The sequence below is a fragment of the Oncorhynchus keta genome, chromosome 9, assembly GCF_023373465.1.
Source record: "Oncorhynchus keta strain PuntledgeMale-10-30-2019 chromosome 9, Oket_V2, whole genome shotgun sequence".
Taxonomy (NCBI): Eukaryota; Metazoa; Chordata; class Actinopteri; order Salmoniformes; family Salmonidae; genus Oncorhynchus; species Oncorhynchus keta.
In genome coordinates this window covers 19,423,577-19,446,448 of record NC_068429.1, presented here as the reverse complement: position 1 = coordinate 19,446,448, position 22,872 = coordinate 19,423,577, and the positions used below count along the sequence as shown (strand labels likewise).

The 22,872-nt window shown below is 43.8% G+C and overlaps 1 protein-coding gene and 1 long non-coding RNA gene across 27 annotated transcripts in view; one reads left to right on the top strand and one right to left on the bottom strand.

The window, feature by feature from the left end:
* The window catches only part of LOC118373187 (neuropeptide FF receptor 2-like), a 29,226-nt gene extending 17,620 nt beyond the window's left edge, over positions 1-11,606 (top strand). The window contains exons 3-6 of the mRNA XM_035759269.2: positions 7,997-8,096; positions 8,254-8,374; positions 8,532-9,302; positions 11,460-11,606. Of these exons, the coding sequence (XP_035615162.1) occupies positions 7,997-8,096; positions 8,254-8,374; positions 8,532-9,302; positions 11,460-11,477 (1,010 nt within the window). The 3' untranslated portion in view covers positions 11,478-11,606. The remainder of the gene's footprint in view (positions 1-7,996; positions 8,097-8,253; positions 8,375-8,531; positions 9,303-11,459) is intronic.
* Positions 11,607-12,270: 664 nt separating this feature from the next.
* Positions 12,271-13,792, bottom strand: LOC127931787 (uncharacterized). 26 transcript variants are annotated; one of them, XR_008143015.1, is made up of 5 exons: positions 13,478-13,792; positions 13,039-13,133; positions 12,730-12,824; positions 12,521-12,653; positions 12,271-12,403 (listed from the first exon to the last, which is right to left on the bottom strand). It is a non-coding gene; the product is annotated as an uncharacterized LOC127931787 (long non-coding RNA). The 26 variants fall into 26 exon arrangements; XR_008142994.1 differs by lacking the exon at positions 13,039-13,133 and adding an exon at positions 13,213-13,288 and having other exon boundaries at positions 12,559-12,786; XR_008143000.1 differs by lacking the exon at positions 13,039-13,133 and adding an exon at positions 13,232-13,288 and having other exon boundaries at positions 12,559-12,805.
* Positions 13,793-22,872: the final 9,080 nt, after the last annotated feature.

The window sequence follows — 22,872 nt, the reverse complement described above, 5'->3', positions numbered from 1 at the left end:
GTATAAAATGTGTCCTAGAAATATAAAATCTCTCATGCATTGAGTTGTTCAACTGACTAGGTATCACCTTTCCTGAAGTGTATTTAAAAAATAAAAAACACTGAAGCTCAGAATCGCAACACCAATTTATTTTTTGCCTTAGCCACAACCCTAAATCTAACACTAGCTTTATGTCCACACTCCAACTCAACCCTAACCCTCGACCACAACCCTAACCCTAGCCTCATGTCCACCCTCTGGCTCAATTCTAACCCTCAACCACAACCCTAGACCTAGCTTCATGTCCACCCTCTGGCTCAACTCTAACCCTCGACCACAACACTAGCCAAAGCTTCATGTTCACCCTCTGGCTCAACTCTAACCCTCGACCACAACCTTAAATCTAACACTAGCTTCATGTCCACACTCCGACTCAACCATAACCCTCAACCACAACCCTAACCCTAGCTTCATATCCACACTCCGACTCAACCCTAACCCTCGACCACAACCCTAGCCCTAACTTCATGTCGAAACTCAGACTCAACCCTAACCCTCGACTACAACCCTAGCCCTAACTTCATGTCCACACTCCGACTCAACCCTAACCCTCGACCACAACCCTAGCCCTAGCCTCATGTCCACACTCCGACTCAACCCTAACCCTCGACCACAACCCTAGCCCTAACTTCATGTCCACACTCCCACTCAACCCTCGACCACAACCCTAGCCCTAGCCTCATGTCCACACTCCGACTCAACCCTAACCCTCGACCACAACCCTAGACCTAGCTTCATGTCCACCCTCTGGCTCAACTCTAACCCTCGACCACAACCTTAAATCTAACACTAGCTTCATGTCCACACTCTGACTCAACCCTAACCCTCGACCACAACCCTAGCCCTAGCTTCATGTCCACCCTCTGGCTCAACTCTAACCCTCGACCACAACCCTAGCCCAAGCTTCATGTCCACCCTCTGGCTCAACTCTAACCCTCGACCACAACCTTAAATCTAACACTAGCTTCATGTCCACACTCCGACTCAACCCTAACCCTCGACCACAACCCTAACCCTAGCTTCATGTCCACACTCCGACTCAACCCTAATCCTCAACCACAACCCTAGCCCTAGCTTCATGTCAACACTCCGACTCAACCCTAACCCTCGACCACAACCCTAGCCCTAACTTCATGTCGAAACTCAGACTCAACCCTAACCCTCGACTACAACCCTAGCCCTAACTTCATGTCCACACTCCGACCTAACCCTCGACCACAACCCTAACCCTAGCTTCATGTCCACACTCCGACTCAACCCTAATCCTCGACCACAACCCTAGCCCTAACTTCATGTCCACACTCCGACCCAACCCTAACCCTCGACCACAACCCTAACCCTAGCTTCATGTCCACACTCCGACTCAACCCTAACCCTCAACCACAACCCTAGACCTAGCTTCATGTCCACCCTCTGGCTCAACTCTAACCCTCGACCACAACACTAGCCCAAGCTTCATGTTCACCCTCTGGCTCAACTCTAACCCTCGACCACAACCTTAAATCTAACACTAGCTTCATGTCCACACTCCGACTCAACCATAACCCTCAACCACAACCCTAACCCTAGCTTCATATCCACACTCCGACTCAACCCTAACCCTCGACCACAACCCTAGCCCTAACTTCATGTCGAAACTCAGACTCAACCCTAACCCTCGACTACAACCCTAGCCCAACTTCATGTCCACACTCCTGGCTCAACCTAACCCTCGACCACAACCCTAGCCCTAGCCTCATGTCCACACTCTGACTCAACCCTAACCCTCGACCACAACCCTAGCCCTAACTTCATGTCCACACTCCCACTCAACCCTAACCCTCGACCACAACCCTAGCCCTAGCCTCATGTCCACACTCCGACTCAACCTAACCCTCGACCACAACCCTAGACCTAGCTTCATGTCCACCCTCTGGCTCAACTCTAACCCTCGACCACAACCTTAAATCTAACACTAGCTTCATGTCCACACTCTGACTCAACCCTAACCCTCGACCACAACCCTAGCCCTAGCTTCATGTCCACCCTCTGGCTCAACTCTAACCCTCGACCACAACCTTAAATCTAACACTAGCTTCATGTCCACACTCCGACTCAACCCTAATCCTCAACCACAACCCTAGCCCTAACTTCATGTCCACACTCCGCTAACCCTCACCACAACCCTAACCCTAGCTTCATGTCCACACTCCGACTCAACCCTAACCCTCGACCACAACCCTAGCCCTAACTTCATGTCGAAACTCAGACTCAACCCTAACCCTCGACTACAACCCTAGCCCTAACTTCATGTCCACACTCCGACTCAACCCTAACCCTCGACCACAACCCTAACCCTAGCTTCATGTCCACACTCCGACTCAACCCTAATCCTCGACCACAACCCTAGCCCTAACTTCATGTCCACACTCCGACCCAACCCTAACCCTCGACCACAACCCTAACCCTAGCTTCATGTCCACACTCCGACTCAACCCTAACCCTCGACCACAACCCTAGCCCTAACTTCATGTCCACCCTCTGGCTCAACTCTAACCCTCGACCACAACCCTAGCCCAAGCTTCATGTCCACCCTCTGGCTCAACTCTAACCCTCGACCACAACCTTAAATCTAACACTAGCTTCATGTCCACACTCCGACTCAACCCTAACCCTCGACCACAACCCTAACCCTAGCTTCATGTCCACACTCCGACTCAACCCTAACCCTCGACCACAACCCTAGCCCTAACTTCATGTCAAAACTCAGACTCAACCCTAACCCTCGACTACAACCCTGGCCCTAACTTCATGTCCACACTCCCACTCAACCCTAACCCTCGACCACAACCTTAGCCCTAGCCTCATGTCCACACTCCGACTCAACCCTAACCCTCAACCACAACCCTAGCCCTAGTCTCATGTCCACACTCCGACTCAACCCTAACCCTCAACTACAACCCTAGCTCTAGCTTCATGTCCACCCTCTGGCTCAACTTTAACCACAGTAACCCTAACCCTAACAATCCTGCATGCCAACAACTTTATAACATGTCACACACTTTCCACACTTTCTCTGTGATAGTATTGCTAACATGTTGTTTGTGGTATTGTGGTTATTTTCTTGAATGTTTGTGTGTACTGTAATGGTCATATTCTGACAGCTGATAGGTCCAATGGATAAAATCAGTCCAAGAGCATCAACCATTGCTACTTCTATACCTACAGCACTTACTTAAAGTGACAAAGTCATGAACTTAGTGCTTAGAGTGCTATCTATTTTTGCCCAACGTCTATTACACAGTTTCCAATCACTCTGCTTGTCTTTCCAAGTATCCCCTTGCTCAGTCCCTATACATTTTTGTTAATGCTTATGTGCTTTTTCATAATATTGTTTTTGTTACTTCCACAAATACATGCTGCCACTAAGACCGCACTGAATGAGTTGTATAAGGTGTCATGACGTGGCCCTCTTTGGGTATAGTGAGTGGATTCCCCCTCTCTCCCTCCTACACCCAGGTTCTGTTATCTCAGGTCGTAAATTCCTGGAGGAGACTCTTTCCTCCTGGCCATGCAGAAAGAGACACATAGAGAGCAAAGAAACTCCTTCTACATCACAGAACTTGAGAACTGAACAATATCCATGTTTTGGAGAATGTATAAACGGTCGGTGGAGAAGCCAGATATAACCCGGTCCGTTTTGTTTCATGTTTGTGACCTCATGAAAGACAATACAGCCACATTACCATAACTCTGTTTATACAGGAGCCTCCATTATGAGGTTAGCGTCTAATTATTGTATAAAATGAATGAGTACAGATTAAATTATTTGTGAAATTATGTAATATGATTTTAAACCATTAATGTGAGAGAATTTGTAATGAATTTCCTCCTCTTCTTCCGAAGAGGAGAGGCGAAACGGATCAGAGGACCAATACGCGGCGTGGTAATTGTCCATGGTTCTTTTTAATGCGTAAAGGTACACATGAACAACTGACTACAGAAAAGCAAGAAATGTGAAAACTCAAAACAGTCCTATCTGGTGCAGAGACAGAGACAGGAACAATCACCCACAAACACACAGTGAAACCCAGGCTACCTAAGTATGATTCTCAATCAGAGACAACTAATGACACCTGCCTCTGATTGAGAACCATACTAGGCCGAAACATAGAAATTCCCAAAACCTAGAAAAACAAACATAGACTGCCCACCCAACTCACGCCCTGACCATACTAACTAAATACAAAACACAGGAAATAAAGGTCAGAACGTGACAGAATTGTATTCCCTTTAAAGTCTGGCTCATGGGACAGCCCTTTTCTACTGTTACGAATAAAACCTACACCTGAAGAAATCCTCTTCGGGCCATGCGTACCTCGTCATATCGGCTTAGCCCACTAGGGAACCTCCCCTATCATTTCCTTGTAACCATATCTACTGTTTGTTTGTTTGTGTATTTCTGTGATTATTTAGTTAGTTAGTAAATTAATTATTAAGACAATTGATGTATGGATGATTCATAGTAAAGGCTGGGTTTGTGCAGATAACCAACAATTTATGACGTTTGGAATGAGACTAATGTGTGGTAAAGAATAATTAATTAATGAGAAGATTAATTGAGTTATATTAGGAAAATTCTAACTTTGTAATCTGAAGATTTTCCTTGGTGCCCCAACATCCTAGTTAATTACATTTACATGATTAGTTTAATCACGTAATAATAATTAGAGAAATTATTTGATAAAATATGTCTTCAATCTAACGGGATAAGTGTCATCAACAACCGCTGAATAGCATAGCGCTACATTCAATAAATATTACTAAAAATATTTATGTTCATGAAATCACAAGTGCAATATAGGAAAACACAGCCTTTTGTTAATCCACCTGTCGTGTCAGATTTTGAAATTATGCTTTACAGCGAAAGCAATCCAAGCGTTTGTGTAAATTTATCGATCGCACGACAAAACATTAAGTACACTTAGCATCAGGTAGCTTGTTCACGAAAATCAGAAAAGCAATCAAATTAGTCGTTTACCTTTGATGATCTTCAGATGTTTTCACTCATGAGACTCCCAGTTACACAACAATTATTTTTATATCCAAAATACCTCCATTTGTTTGCCGCATTATTTTCAGAAATCCACAGGAAAGAGCGGTCACGACAACGCAGATGAAAATTCCAAATAGTTTCCATAATGTCCACAGAAACATGTCAAACGTTTTTTATAATCAAGCCTCAGGTTGTTTTTAAAATATATAATCAATAATATATCGCCCGCAAATGTCTTTCACAGTAGGAGAGGGAAAAGCAATACCTATCCAAACTCTGTTGCACGAGCAAAACTCATGTGACCACTTGACGCGATGTTATCGTTCTGGCTCATTTTACAAAATAAAAGCCTGAAACTATGTCTGAAAACTGTTGACACCTTGAGGAAGCGATAGGAAAAGGAATCTGGTTCATATCCCTTTAAATCCAGCAAAGGGAGGCTATGGAACATGGAGTTTTCAAAATAGAGGCCACTTCCTGTTTAGATTTTCCTCAGGGTTTTGCCTGTAATATCAGTTCTGTTATACTCACAGACAATATTTTGACAGTTTTGGAAACTTTAGAGTGTTTTCCATCCAATACTAATAATAATATGCATACATTAGCAACTGAGACCGAGGAGCTGACCATTTACAATGGGCACCTTTTCCAAGCTACTCAATACTGCCCCTGCAGCCATAAAAAGTTAATGATGCCAAAGACACGACAAAGGCCATAAGCAAACAAGAAAATGCTCACCCAAATACGACACTCCAAGTGGCCAGGGATTTTAATGCAGGGAAACTGAAATATTTTACCTCCTTTCTACCAGCAAGTCTACTATGCAATTAGAGATGAAAAAAACTCTAGGTCACCTCTTTTCTATACACAATGACGCAGACAAAGCTCTCCCTTGCCCTCCATTTGGCAAATCTGACCAATACTCTATCCTCTCAATTCCTGCTTACAAGCAAAAACTCAAACAGGAAGTACCAAGGATGCGTTCAAAATGGAAGTGGTCCGATGAAGCGGACGCTAAACTACAGGACTGTTTCGCTAGCACAGATTGGAATATGCTACGGCATTCATCCAATGGCATTGAGGAGTTTACCATATTAGTCACCAGCTTAATTAATATGTGCATCGACGACATAGTCCCCACACCGTATGTACATATCCTAACCAGAAGCCATAGATTGCGAGCAACATCCACACTGAGCTAATGGTAGAGCTTCCACTTTCGAGGAGCAGGACACAAATCTGGACACTTATAAGATATCCACTATGCCCTCCGATGAACCATCAAACAGGCAAAACATCAATACAGGACTAAAATCTAATCCAACTCTGACACTTGTCAGATGTGGCAGGGCTTGCACACTATCATGGACTATAAAGGGAAACCCAGCCGCGAGCCGCCCAGTGACGCAAGCCTACCAGAGGAGCTAAATGCCTTCTATGCTCGCTTCTGGCAGCTGGCAATTTTCTTCACTGACATTTTCAACCTTTCCCTGACCCAGTCTGTAATACCCACATGTTTCAAGCAGACTACCAAAGTACTCATGCTCAAGAACACCAAGGTAACCTGTCTAAATGACTATTGCCCCATAGCGCTCAGATCTGCAGCCATAAAATGCTTTGAAAGGCTGGACCCACTCCAATTCACATACAGCCCCAACATATTCACAAATGAAACAATCTCTATTGCACTCTACACTTCCCTTTCCCACCTTGATTAAAATAATGCATACATGAGAATGCTGTTTATTGATTATAGCTCAGTGCCCTCTAAACTCATCACTAAGCTAAGGACCCTGGGATTAAACACCTCCCTCTGTAATTGGATACTGGACCCTCTGGCAGGCATACCCCAGGTGTTGAGGTTAGGCAACAATACGGTTCTCTACGCTGACCCTCAACATGGGTGCCCCTCAGATGTGCGTGCTTAGCCCCTTCCCGTACTCACCCACGACTGCGAGGCTGCACACAACTCCAATACCATCATTACGTTTGCTGACGACACAACAGTGATAGACCTGATCACCGACTACGATGAGACAGCCTACAGGGAGGTCAGAGACCTGTCAATGTGGTGCCAGGACAACAACCTCTCCCTCAACATCAGCAAGACAAAGAAGCTTATCGTGGACTACAGGAAATGGAGGGCCGAGCACACCCCATTCATGACAACACCCTTTTCCCCCTCGGGGGGCTGAAAAGATTTGGTATGGGCCCTCAGATCCTCAAAAAGTTCTAAAGCTGCACCATCAAGAGCATCTTAAATGGCTACATCACCTCTTGGTATGGCAACTGCTCGGCATCATACCATAAGGCACTACAGAGGGTAATGCGTACGGCTCAGCTCCCTGCCATCCAGTACCTCTATACCAGGCGGTGTCAGAGGAAAAATTGTCAAAGACTACAGCCACCCAAGTCACAGTCTGTTCTTTCTGCTACCGCAGTGCGTTACCGGAGCACCAAGTCTGGGACTAAAAGGCTTGAGAACAGCTTCTACCCCAAAGCCATAAGAATGCTGAACTGTTAATTAAATGGTTACCCGGATGTTCTGCTTTTTGCCCCCTACCTACATGTACATAGTACTTCAATTAATCAATCAACTACCACGTACCTCAGTACACTGACTCGGTACCGTTACTCCTTGTATATAATCTGTATATTGCCTCGTTATCGTTATTTTGTTGTGTTATTTTGTGTTACTTCTATTTTATTTTTATTTCTTTGTTAATTTTCAAACTGCATTGTTTGGAAAGTGGTTCGTAAAGTAAGCATTTCACATTAAAGGCAACACTTGGTGTATTCAGCGTAACTGACAAATAACATTTTATGTGAAAAGAGATTCACCTCAGAATCCATTTCACATGACTCATTATTTGTCCCAGATATCTCCTTTCTTGTATATTCTAAATATGTCTCTTTTGACAGGCTGGCCTTTTGGGAGGTTAGTGTGTAAACTGAGTGGGATGGTTCAAGGCATATCAGTGTCAGCTTCAGTCTTTACTCTGGTGGCCATAGCTGTGGATAGGTGAGGTTTCTTTCAACTGATTAAATCATTTTATGAAATTTATTGTGCGTGTTTGTGTGTGTTTAGTAAATTTCAATGCAATTTCACAACACAACAGACAATTTCACAATACAGACATTTTACAGAATGCTCTCCCCCTCACCTCCCATCTGAACAGGTTCCGCTGCATCGTATACCCCTTCAAGCAGAAGCTGACAATCTCCACCTCCACACTGATCATCATCATCATCTGGGTGCTGGCTATCTCCATAATGTGTCCCTCAGGGGTCATGCTCCAGGTACACTGTCTAATGCTGGTGCATGTCAGGTTTTATTAATCAACGGATTTGAGAGGGACACATCAACATGTCAAGTTTAACATCAATGTAAAGTGTAAGCATCAGACACATTTTCATCCCTTTCTGTTTTTTAAAATTGTGACTCTGTATTTCCAAGGTGACCAAGGAGCAGCGTGTCCTTATCCTACTGGGGGACGGCTACAACAACACCCGCCCCTTCTACTGGTGCCGTGAGAACTGGCCCAATCAAGAGATGAGGAAGATCTACACCACCGTCCTATTCGCTAACATCTATCTAGCCCCATTATCACTCATTGTCATCATGTACGCCCGCATCGGATTCACCCTCTTTAAGACGGCCATACCCTCCTCCGGCGGGTGCAGTGGGAGTGGCAGCAGCGGTGGGACGAAACCCAGCCTGGACAACCACCGCCAGTCGAAGAAGAAGAAGAGGGTGATCAAGATGCTGTTGGTAGTGGCGCTTCTCTTCATCCTGTCATGGCTCCCGCTGTGGACGCTGATGATGCTAAGCGACTACGCCAGCCTGACGGCAAGCCAGCACCGCATCATCAACATCTACGTGTACCCGCTGGCCCACTGGCTGGCCTTCTTCAACTCCTCCGTCAACCCCATCATCTACGGCTTCTTCAATGAGAACTTCCGACGGGGGTTCCAGGCCGCATTTAAATTCCAGCTGTGCTCCGCAGTCATGGAGCGCCAGAAGACCTACTCGCATCGTATCCAAGGCAACGCAGTGTTACCAGCGAACCTGCACCTGCCCACCGGGGCTGGCTCAGGGGGGTCGGAATTGGCTTTGGTGAACAGGAAGGGGCTGGGTCGGGAGGAAGTTGTCGGGCGGACATCCGGCGGGCGATCGTCAGAGAGCGACGTGAAGGAGCAGGATCTGATCATGGAGGATCTGGAGAAGGTATCCCAGATTTGAGCATTTCAAAACATACTGTATTGGGACATGTACAGGACAGATTTAAACATTTCATAGATACTGTATGTGCCATTGGGACATGTAGTGGACAGATTTAAAGATGTGATTTTAATCACATATACTGTAACACACATACTGTACTGTACATGCCATAGAGAGACATTCATATAACCTGGAGTAGGTATCAGATTTAAACATGACATTTAAACATGTACTGTTACATTTACTGCAATACCCATACTGTGCTATAGACATTCAGGAAATGCAGAAGGTATCCCAGAACACATAATACTGTACCTGCCATAGAAACCTGAGGCAGACGCTGCACTGAGAAGACCCTAACACCCACATAATGTGTCCATGGAGAAGATATCCCAGATTTAAACACAGCATTTTAACATGTACTATAACACATACACTGTACGTGCCATTGCCCATTGGGACCGGCCAGAGGAGCCAGACCCTGCAATGAGCACAGAGGATACAGGCTGAGGCCCAAATTGCACCATATTCTCTAAATTATTGCAACAACTTGCCATGTGGCCCCGTTTTTAAAGGATTGTGGGTAATTCCATTTTTTTAGATTTCATGACACTTTTACACAATATTATATGCATGTTTGAAGAAAGAAAACTATATTTCTATATTAGTATTAAGCAGTTTGTTGTGCTTTGAGGTGTACTGGATCATGGTACATGGATATCAAAGCCAATGACACAACATTTTCCCAACATCAACAATGTAATGAGCACCACCCTTAATGACCGAGGCAAATGCAACATTCCACACTGCTTGCAGCTCTACCACCACTTATTCTACTGCTAGTGGATTGAGCACTATGCTCAACAATGTCATGAGCACCACCCTTAATGACCGAGGCAAATGCAACATTCCACACTGCTTGCAGCTCTACCACCACTTATTCTACTGCTAGTGGATTGAGCACTATGCTCAACAATGTCATGAGCACCACCCTTAATGATCGAGGCAAATGCAACATTCCACACTGCTTGCAGCTCTACCACCACTTATTCTACTGCTAGTGGATTGAGCACTATGCTCAACAATGTCATGAGCACCACCCTTAATGATCGAGGCAAATGCAACATTCCACACTGCTTGCAGCTCTACCACCACTTATTCTACTGCTAGTGGATTGAGCACTATGCTCAACAATGTCATGAGCACCACCCTTTATGACCGAGGCAAATGCAACATTCCACACTGCTTGCAGCTCTACCACCACTTATTCTACTGCTAGTGGATTGAGCACTATGCTCAACAATGCCTGCGAAAGTGGGTTAAAATGACTGATAATCAAAAACATAAATCAATGTTAAAACAATAAGACACAATCACTGAAAGTAACTAATCAAAATGATGAACTAGATCTAACAGATAACAGTTGGATCTAAGGCATTTTTTAGATGCTGGACTTGTGAAAAACCAAATGTTAAGTATATTATACATACAAATACCTCATCTTGGAAATACTCAAAATGTTGAGTATTTTTCAAATTACATTTACATCATTTAGGAGACACTCTTATCCAGAGCAATTTACAGGAGCAAAGCCTTGCTCAAGGGGACATTGACAGAATGTTCACTTAGTCACATCGTGGATTCGATCTAGGGACCTTTTGGCCATAACCGCTAGACTACCTGTCACTAAACTAGCACAATATGTTTTACGCTGCAGGCACATCTCTGCTTAGCAGAAGTATGTACAATCTGTCTAAACATCTCTTTCTGAATGTCATTAATATGTTTCCGTGTTTAGTGGATGGTGGATTAATCCATACAGAGACACTGATTGTGGCAAAGAGGGAAGATGATTAACAGGGAATTCTTTTTATACACAATTCTTGATTATGTTCAATTACATGCCAATCTCTCTATGGGGTAAGTCTGATTGGAAAAGACAACATTAACTATAGATGTAAGAAAGATTTGATTTGAGCATCATCTTGTATCATACTGCACTTTGATTGTCTTGTCTCAAACATTGCATTCCATTTGCTTGCACCAAATATGCAACCTTCCATTCCAGTACCTCTTTTGTATTGAAAACCATAAGTAGAACATATTGTTCTTAAACTGATGTTTAAGAGGGCACATTTTCTCCTTTTTTTCCTTCCACAGGTTATATATGACCTATGAGACACACTTAATGTCACAAAGAAATTGTGCAGTCAACCTTCATTCAGCCGAGCAGTAGCCAATGGACATCAATTTCCTCATGGCTCTTTAGGGTCATGACTGACTGGTGACATTTAAGGATGACATCTCACACTTAAGAGGGACATCTTATTGAATGTCATATGATATGCATGGATTCATCCTTACCAGTGGACAATAGAGTACCTGCACCTCTTTCTGGGCTATGCTCAGTCAAAGAGGGGAGTGAGAGGATGGATGCAGAGGGACACTTGTTGTGCTCCACACCTCTCAGTCAAAGGGAGGGGCACTCAGAGCCGAGGCGAACGCAGTGATGTGCCTATTCAGTTGCCTTGGGACTGATTAGAACATGACAAGAGACCATGCAGGGATGAGAGATGCCTCCTGCTGCTGCACACTTTAGACAAGAGGACTGGGAATAAAAGGGAATAGAATCAACCAACCACCAACAATTAAAGCAGTGTACTTATGAGATACAGCGAAGGATATTATTTTATGTTGTTTTGTTTGTATTTTAATAGTGATTGTGAATATTCATTTTTGCTGCTTTTCTGTGTGCCAAAATATTGTAAACTCTTCTGCTGAACAGGAATAGTTGTTCTGACTAATTTATCCTTGTTAACAAAGAAAATATTACTTTATGACTGACAGCCTACTTCATTTGGATGCTAAGGAATCTATATGTCATATAAATACTGTGGCGGTGGAATTCTGTAGCTGTATTCATGCTGGAAAACCTTTATGATGTTGGAAAACCTTTATGATGTTGGACAACCTTTATGATGCTGGAAAACCTTTATGATGTTGGACAACCTTTATGATGTTGGAAAACCTTTATGATGTTGGACAACCTTTATGATGTTGGAAAACCTTTATGATGCTGGAAAACCTTTATGATGTTGGAAAACCTTTATGATGTTGGAAAACCTTTATGATGTTGGACAACCTTTATGATGTTGGATGATGTTGGACAACCTTTGATGTTGGATTTATGATGTTGGACAACCTTTATGATGTTGGAAAACCTTTATGATGTTGGACAACCTTTATGATGTTGGAAAACCTTTATGATGTTGGACAACCTTTATGATGTTGGAAAACCTTTATGATGTTGGACAACCTTTATGATGTTGGAAAACCTTTATGATGTTGGACAACCTTTATGATGTTGGAAAACCTTTATGATGTTGGACAACCTTTATGATGTTGGAAAACCTTTATGATGTTGGAAAACCTTTATGATGTTGGACAACCTTTATGATGTTGGACAACCTTTATGATGTTGGAAAACCTTTATGATGTTGGACAACCTTTATGATGTTGGAAAACCTTTATGATGTTGGAAAACCTTTATGATGTGTGGAAAACCTTTATGATGTTGGAAAACCTTTATGATGTTGGAAAACCTTTATGATGTTGGACAACCTTTATGATGTTGGACAACCTTTATGATGTTGGACAACCTTTGATGATGATGTTGGAAAACCTTTATGATGTTGGAAAACCTTTATGATGTTGGACAACCTTTATGATGTTGGAAAACCTTTATGATGTTGGACAACCTTTATGATGTTGGAAAACCTTTATGATGTTGGACAACCTTTATGATGTTGGAAAACCTTTATGATGTTGGACAACCTTTATGATGTTGGAAAACCTGTTGGATGATGTTGGAAAACCTTTATGATGTTGGAAAACCTTTATGATGTTGGAAAACCTTTATGATGTTGGAAAACCTTTATGATGTTGGACAACCTTTATGATGTTGGAAAACCTTTATGATGTTGGACAACCTTTATGATGTTGGAAAACCTTTATGATGTTGGAAAACCTTTATGATGTTGGAAAACCTTTATGATGTTGGAAACCTTTATGATGTTGGAAAACCTTTATGATGTTGGAAAACCTTTATGATGTTGGACAACCTTTATGATGTTGGAAAACCTTTATGATGTTGGAAAACCTTTATGATGTTGGAAAACCTTTATGATGTTGGACAACCTTTATGATGTTGGACAACCTTTATGATGTTGGACAACCTTTATGATGTTGGACAACCTTTATGATGTTGGACAACCTTTATGATGTTGGAAAACCTTTATGATGTTGGAAAACCTTTATGATGTTGGACAACCTTTATGATGTTGGAAAACCTTTATGATGTTGGAAAACCTTTATGATGTTGGACAACCTTTATGATGTTGGACAACCTTTATGATGTGGAAAATAACTGGTAGCCTAATATTTCACTTCCATCATGGTTTCTAGTTCCCACGCAACACTGTGTCTTAAAATAGTAACATTTACATTTACATTTACATTTAAGTCATTTAGCAGACGCTCTTATCCAGAGCGACTTACAAATTGGTGCATACACCTTATGACAACCAGTGGAACAGCCACTTGCATCTAAATCTTGTTGGGGGAGAAGGATTACCTACCCTTACTTACCCTATCCTAGGTATTCCTTGAAGAGGTGGGGTTTCAGGTGTCTCCGGAAGGTGGTGATTGACTCACAGTTATGTCAGTCGACACAATGACACTGTTTGGAAACAGGGAATTATGGATCTAGACCAGGGCTCTCCAAACTTGTTCCTGGAGAGCTATCCTCCTGTTGGTTCTCGTTCCAACCCCAGAAGTATAGCCTGATTCGGCTTATCAACCAGCTAATTATCAGATTAAGGTGTGCTAAATTAGGGTTGGAGCAAAAACCTACAGGAACTGTCCCGTTCGTCATATGAATCGTACCAAGGCGCAGCGTGGTATGCGTACATTCTTTATAAGGATGAACACAGAACAAACTAACCAAAATAACAAAACGACATATGACGCTATACAAATGAGTGCTAACAGGAAACTACACATAGACAAGAACCCACGAACACAAAAAACAAATATGATCCCCAGTCAGAGACAACGATAAACAGCTGACACTGATTGGGAACAATATCAGGCCACCATAGACATACAAATTACCTAGACCTACAAAACCCCTAGACATACAAAAACCTAGACAATACAAAAACTAGTATACCCACCCTCATCACACCCTGACCTAACCAAAATATAAAGAAAACAGAGATATCTAAGGTCAGAGCGTGACAGGAACGGGGTTTGTTGTATAAAAGGGTTTGTTGTTTGTTGATGTACTGTATCATATCTGTCAAAGTCATCAAATGTCATCAAATGTTATGATAGGTTGTCTGTTGTTGTCATGAAACTGACAGGGCTGTGATTTGTCATGAAGTGTTGCCACAATAGCGGTGTTGTGATTGTCCGGTTCAAGAAAGATGTAACATTAAAAAAAAAATACCTCCGCTTATCGGTTGAAGATGAGTCCACCCAGCCTCTGAGATTGTACAATCATTTGAACTGTTTACAGCTGCTAAGTAATCATAATAAATTAGTTAAAAATGATTTAATTTTGAAGATGTCACAGGCGTGTGTTCCCACATGAACAAAAGGTTTCGTATTCACTGTAGTGGTTTTGCGGACTTTCCTGTAGTATTCACTGTAGTGGTTTTGCAGGCTAAAGTACTGTAGTATTTACTGTAGTGTTTGTGAAGACATTACAGTAGTATTTACAATACTGTTTTTGTTATATCATTGACATAGCAGTGGGGGCTTTTGTCTTTGAGGAAACCTACTGGACAAAATACTCAAAGAGCACATTTTCCATAACACGTAGGTAGGATTCAGAGCTTCTGCTCTTTGTTTAATAAACTGTAGGGAACACATTATATGGCCTATACTTGGCATGTAGGTTTCGTATGGGTGGCACACATTGGGATATGGGTTAATGGGCAGTGTATATGCAAATCAAATACTTGAATGTATACTATAGTAATTACTGTAGTGTTTTTGCGGATATTACTGTACTATTAAAGTGTTTTGCAGACTAGTGTTTTTGTGAACATTACTATAGTATTTGCTGTGGTGTTTTTGTGGTCTGTAGTATACTGTAGTATTTACTCTACAGTATACTACAACATTCTATAGTAAGTACTACACATGCTCGAGGTATACTACAGTGTGTAGTATAGTATTCTACAGTTTACCACAGAATTCTATAGTAAGTACTGTAGTATTCTATAGTAAACTGTACTATTTTACATGTGGGTTGTTATGTTGTGTTACTGGGCTTCTGCGTAAATGCTTTGTACTCTGTATGAGCGTATCATTGCTAATGGAGGAGAACATTGTGGCTTCAAAATAAACATGTTATAAATCTACATGGAAAAGAAGTGGTTGAGTCACTGAGTTTGTGAACGAATGTATGCTTTGAGGGACTTGTAATTCACCATGAAATTCATTTTCACTTATCAGTTTCACATCACTTTTTCAATATATCAATGTTCTGTTCACTAGCAAAATCCAGAAATCTACTGTATGCTATGTCTGGAGATGAAACATAGAGAATAGTGAATAGTATACCAAGTCTGCTGTGAGATTTGGACTGTGCTGGATATTTATAAGAGGAGTATGGAGTCAATTGGGTTTTAGAGAGCTCAAATAGTCCCTAGAGTTCCATCATCCTTGTCTGAGTTTTGGCTAGTAGTCATATACAGAAGTAGTATAAAAGTAATTCCATCTTAATGCCCCCCCGGGACTCAATAAAGTTATATTATTGTCTATTCAACAAGGACTCCACCACATTTAGACATGGAATTCACCACAATGCCCTTGTTCTGCCTTATTATTATTCCACCATGCTGGTCATTTATGAACATTTGAACATCTTGGTCATGTTCTGTTATAATCTCTACCCGGCACAGCCAGAAGAGGACTGGCCACCCCACATAGCCCGGTTCCTCTCTAGGTTTCTTCCTAGGTTTTGGCCTTTCTAGGGAGTTTTTCCTAGCCACCGTGCTTTTACACCTGCATTGTTTGCTGTTTGGGGTTTTAGGCTGGGTTTCTGTACAGCACTTTGAGATATCAGCTGATGTACGAAGGGCTATATAAATACATTTGATTTGATTTGATGATTTGTTGTTGGCAACACATTTCACAGGAATGGCACAGAGCATTATAATTACTGAACCTACTGTAGTAGCACTTACCATTTTTGGAAAGTGAAGTGAAGTGCTACTGCATAATTGCACACCTAGTCTACTTATAGCCTACTAACGGTATTATATGGTTCTGTTACAGGGTAATAAACTGGCAGCTACACTTGTATAAGATCTATGGCATGTTAAGTGTGGCTGTTCAGTTCAGTAAACCCTGTAGCGATTCCAGCCATTTTAGCTAAGCTAATGGATTCTGTGAATTTTCAATTTAAATAATACCTAATTCCAAAATAAACAGACCAGGCTACGGATGAAACAAGGGGATGAAACAAATGTCAAAAATAAATGTGCAAACCTTTTTAATCCACAGATGTTTTTAATCCTAATGGATGAACATGGAAGGTATACGGTATACGCTGTCAATGAAAACCCTGAGACTTGCACTCTCCTTCTTTCTCTATCTCATTCTCACTCATTCTCTCTCTCCTCTCTCTCTTTCTCTCTGCCTCTCTCCACTATCTCTCTCTCTCTCCCTCTCTGCATCTCTCTCTCTCTGCTGCTCTCTCTCCCACTCTGCCTCCCTCTCCCTCTCTCTCTCCTTTATCCCTCTCCATTCCCATCTTTGTCTGTCTTCCAACTAATCCTGCAGGATTACACACTCACGGCCCTCCTATGGCACATTGCCAAATCACATCCACCGGTGCCTGCTAATGCTTAATCAAACCTAGCAAAGTACTCTGCATGTTTGCTGCTGTTACAGTTGTTATTGTTGTTGTATTTAATTCTCACATACTGTTCCTCGTTGAAAGGTAAATCACTTGCTACCAGGCTAAGGCAGTGCAGCCTGCACCTCCCATCTGTTCACAGGCGCATGTTTAACTCTCATCACATAGGCCAGGGCTCTCAAACCCTGTTCCTGGTAGGCTAATGCAACTTTAATGTGAACTCACAACACCATTGACATAGTAAATCATGAATGCAGCAGGCGGGTGCTTCTATATGTGGCTATATAGCTTGGATCTCCTTTCCACAATGTGTAATTCATTCTGATTCCTTTATCTGCTTATCAGCAACCCAATCAAAAATATGTGTTTACAGATATAGTAGCATCTTATTTCATTGTATAAACGGCAAATAAGTAAAAAAATAATCGTTCCATAGATGACGTACATCGTCATTATATACTGTATAGTAAAATACAAAACAACAGCCTTATGATAAATATGATAAACACATATAGCTACAGTGTATGTCAAAATCAAGTACACCATTCACGAACCATAGGGCATGTAAGGTACATTATGGTACTCTGTGCAGCATTGTGATTTTAAACCTCCCCTTATTGTCCTGTATTTATTTATTTGTCCTTCAACCTGAAAAAATAAAGTTTCAATGCATCAGTGATTTCAACAGTCGTAAATGTATAACATGAATCAGAGAACAGTATTAAATGGCAACTCCGCTAGTTTTCAACCTCATATTTATTATCTCCAGCATCAATCCAATGTCTACATACAGTGCCTACATACCCCTTGACGTATTTGGTGCTTGTACACCGCTGCATTCTCTGTTGTTATCATCTATGCACAGTCACATTAATACTGTAACTCTACCTACATGTACATATTACCTCAACTAACCGGTGCCCCCGCACATTGACTCTGTACCGGTGCCCCCTGTATATAGTCTCGCTATTGTTATTTTACTGCTGCTCTTTAATTACTTGCTACATTAATTTCGTATTCTTATCCATATATGTTTTAACTGCATTGTTGGTTAGGGGCTCATAAGTAAGCATTTCACTGTAAGGTCTACTGTAAGGAGCATTTCACTGTAAGGTCTACTGTAAGGAGCATTTCACTGTAAGGTCTACTGTAAGGAGCATTTCACTGTAAGGTCTACTGTAAGGAGCATTTCACTGTAAGGTCTACACCTTGTTACACTGATGCATGTACAAACTCAAATCTCGTCACAGAGAAACACAGCAAGCAGAGGTAAAGGTACTTAAAGTCTTGACAAAAACAGGGCAACAGCACAAGAGTGCACTGAACAAAACTTAAGACCTAAGCCCAGATACAAGCAACAGAGGAACCTAAATAGCAAGGCAATCAGGTGAACAGAGAAGGTAATCAAAACCAATAAGTAATAATTAGGGTAACCTGGAAACTAGAAGACAAGGCAAGGGTGCCCTCCAGCGGTAACCTGAGGGAATGGCTCCTGACATTCCCTTGGGGGGGTTATGGTCCCAATGAATGGCTCCTGACATTCCACTAGGGGTAGCAGAGAGGCGACGGAACTCCCAAATGAGTCCGGGGTCCAGAATGTCCGGAGCCGGAACCCAAGATCGCTCCTCAGGACCGTAAAACCTCCCAGTCCACGAGATATTGAGTCCCATGCTGGAAATGGTGACTGGAGAGGATGCGTCGCACAGTGTAGGCTGGCTGTCCTGCTATCCTGCGAGGCGGAGTTGGAGGCCGAGTGGCCGGAACCAGAGGATTGAACACCACCGGCTTGTCTGGAGATGTGGAAGGTGGGGTGAAACCTCATGGGCCAGGGAAGACAAAGGCGATAGGCCTCTGGATTGATGCACCGTAGAACCTTGAATGGCCCAATGTTCTGGGGTGCCAACTTCCTAGATTCCGCGCATAGATGCAGATCCCTAGTAGACAACAAGACCATCTGGCCTGGACGCAGGAGATGGTGAGAACGGAGATGACGCTTGGCCTGTCGTTGAGCCCGGGCAGAGGACCTCAGGAGCGCTGAACGAGCCCTCTTCCAGTCCGACGGCAACAAAAGATGAGATGTTGAGTGGATGGAACCGCCACTTCAATCTCCTGATCTGGAAACAGAGGAGGCTTGTACCCATACAACCCCCAGAATGGTGACAGGCCAGTGGAGGAATACTGGAGAGTTTTGTGTGCGTACTCCACCCAGGGAAGATGCTGACTCCAAGTGGTGGGGTTGGTGGACACACTGCACCGCAAGGCGGTCTCCAGATCCTGGTTCACCCGCTCCGTTTGGCCATTGGACTGAGGGTGATAGCCCGAGGACAAACTGGCTGACGACCCCAGAAGAGTACAGAACGCCCTCCAGAATCTGGAGGCAAACTGGGAGCCCCGGTCGGAGACAATGTCCAGAGGAAGATCGTGAAGATGGAAAACATACTGAATAACTAGCTGAGCAGTCTCTCGGGCACTTGGAAGCTTAGGCATTGGAACAAAATGTGCTGCCATTGAAAAGCTATCCACAATGACCAGGATGACAGTGTAGCCCTCTGAGGATGGAAGACCCATGATGAAATCCGTAGATAGATGAGACCAGGGTCGAGAAGGTGTTGGCAGCGGATGAAGAAGCCCCAGAGGCTGCTGACAAGGAGTCTTGTTTCGGGCGCATGTCGGACAGGCAGCCACGATGGTCCGAGTGTCCACCTCCGCCAAGGGCCACCAAAACCTCCTCCTCAAAAAGCGTTCGCTGCCCTCTCGGATGAGAGATGAGATGCGACGAGTGAGCCCACTGAAGTACCTTGGACCGTGCCCCAAGAGGAACAAAAAGTATGTTAGAAGGACAGCCATCAGGAACTGCCTCCCTACCTTGCGCCTCCCTCACTACAGTCTCTATACCCCAGGACACTGTCGCGAGGATGAACGACTTAAGGATGATGGATCCCAAGCGGCCGATCCTCACTGGAGTTGGGGAACTGGCGAGACAGAGCATCCGGCTTCAAGTGCTTAGACCCTGGGCGGTAGGATAACATGAATCTGAATCAAGTGAAGAAAAGAGTCCAATGAGCATGTCGGCGATTGAGACGTTTAGCCTCCTGAATGTAGGTTATGTTTTAGTGGTCCGTCCAAACCGTAAAAGGATGTTCCGAACCCTCCAACCAGTGCCGCCATTCCTCCAAAGCCAGTTTGACTGCAAGCAGCTCCTGCTTGCCGACATCATAGTTCCTCTCCACTGGAGTGAGACATCTGGAAGGCATAGGAATTAAGCTTTTGGTTTTTAGCCGAGCGCTTAGACAGAACCGCACCAACGGCAATGTCAGAGGCATCCACCTCTACGACGAAGGGAAGAGAAGGCTCTGCATGAACTAGAATGGGTGTAGAAGAAAACCGACATTTCAGGTCCTGGAATGCCCTCTCAGCAGCAGAGGTCCAGCTTGCATGCCCAGCCGAGCCCTTGGCTAGCCCTGTCAATGGCGCAGCCACAGAACTAAAGTCTCTCACAAATCTAGAAGTTAACAAAACCCCCAAAACGCTGGACTTGCTGGGCCGCGGCCAGTTGACCACCACTTCTACCTTTTGGTAATCCATCCGTACACAGCCTTGAGACACAATGTACCCCAGGAAGGAGATGTGAGGAACATGAAATTCACACTTTTCTGCCTTCACGAATAAGTGGTGAGAGAGGAGTCTTTGAAGGACCTGGCGTACATGTTGGACATGTTCAACCATGGACCTGGAGAAGATGTCATCCAGGTATACAAACACGAACTGGTGAAGGAAGTCACGCAGCACATCATTAACCATTAACCAGGTCCTGGAAAACTGCTGGAGCATTAGTAAGTCCAAACGGCATGACCCGGTACTCATAATGTCCATTAGGGGTGTTGAACGGTGTCTTCCACTTGTCTCCCTGTCTGATGCGCACCAAATTGTACGCGTTCTGTAAAACCATTAAAAAAAAACATAGTTCCCTGGAGTCTCTCATAAGCTGATGACATAAGAGACAGAGGGTAATGGTTCTTGATGGTAATGTTATTCAAACCCCGGTAATCTATACAGTGATGTAATCCTCCATCCTTCTTCCCAACAAAGAAAACACCCGCTCCTGCAGATAACGTGGATGGCCGAAGAAAATCAGCTACCAGCACCTCCTTAATATAACTTTTCGTGGCTGTATTCTCTGTCCCTGAGAGAGAATTACTGCCCTCCTCTCGGAGGAGTAGTGCCATGCAGGAGGTCGATGGCACAATTGTAGGACCTGTGAAGAGGCAGTTCGCTGGCCCTTCATTTGCTGAAGACCTGACCCATATCAAAGTAATCCCGAGGTACGTGGGAAAGATCAGGCTTGTCATCCCCAACCGGGGGAACAGGAGCATCAGGGCCTCCAGATGAGCAGGACCGGAAGGATGAGGAGAGAGCTGCTGGCAGGTGAGCTGGCATGAAGGACTCCATCCCAGAATCCTTCCCGATGGCCAGTCAATTTGAGGATTATGGATAGAAAGCCACGGATGTCCAAGAACCAGTGGAAGCTCAGGAGAGTCCCCCAGATGTAAGTGGATAAGGTCCGCATGGTAATCCAGAACTCCCAGACCCTAGGGATTGACCATCCAGCGCAGTGACTGACAATGGAATGTCCAGCTTCGTGAGAGGCAGCCCGTGTTGTCGAGCTAATGTGCGATCCAAAAAACAGCCGGTAGCCCCAGAGTCTATGAAAGCAGGAATGTCCAATGTCCCGGGAAGCCAGTTCATCCTTGAGATTCTCGCTGAGTCCGTTCAGAAAGGCTGAGTGAAGTGCCTCTGTATTCCAACCACTCTCAGCAGCGAGAGTCTGAAAGTCAATAGTGTAATCTGCTACGCTCCGGCTAAAATTAGTCTTTGAGCAGCATTCCTGCCTGGGGTGCGGTGATCAAAATATCTCCTCATCTTCTCTGTGAAGCTTTGACAATTAAAACAAATGTCTGATTGCTGCTCCCATATGGCCATGACCCGGGCCAGAGCCCGTCCTGAGAGCAAGGAGATGACGTATACCACTCTGGAATACTTGGTTGAAAACGTTGATGCCTGCAGCTCGAAGACCAGAGAGGAGCAGGAACCCACGACACCTCCCAGGATGCCTCTCATAGCGCTCCGGTGCCAGGAGAGGAGGCTCCCGAAGAGAGGAAGACGTTGAGCTGGTAGGGAGTGGAGGATTAGGAACAGCCAAAGGTGCAGCAGATGTTGCTCCCGTCTGTCCTGTCTGCAGACACAAGAGTTCTTAAATCATCCGATAATTTCTGCAACCGTGCCTTATGGTGGCCAATCACAGTTCCATGGTGTCGTGAAAGCCGACCGTAAATGGTGGAGTTCGGCATTGAACACGTCATTGAATTCTGCGGCAGTCCGCAAGGTGTGCTGCAGTATGACCTGCTGGCAAGGTTGGTAGGTTGGTAGAAAAGCAAGCGATAACTAAATGTACCGAATAAGACTCACATTCCTTCTAATCTTTTATCAAGATTTTTGGAGTGATGCAGAGAAGCATATTTTGTTTCTTTATAAAAAAAAGAACCACCAGTCAGGAGGATACACACAGCTCAAGAGGTATGCTTAGATATATAAATATAAATATCTTTTTACGGAGATGTAGGCATAATGATTATAGCTCTAGAT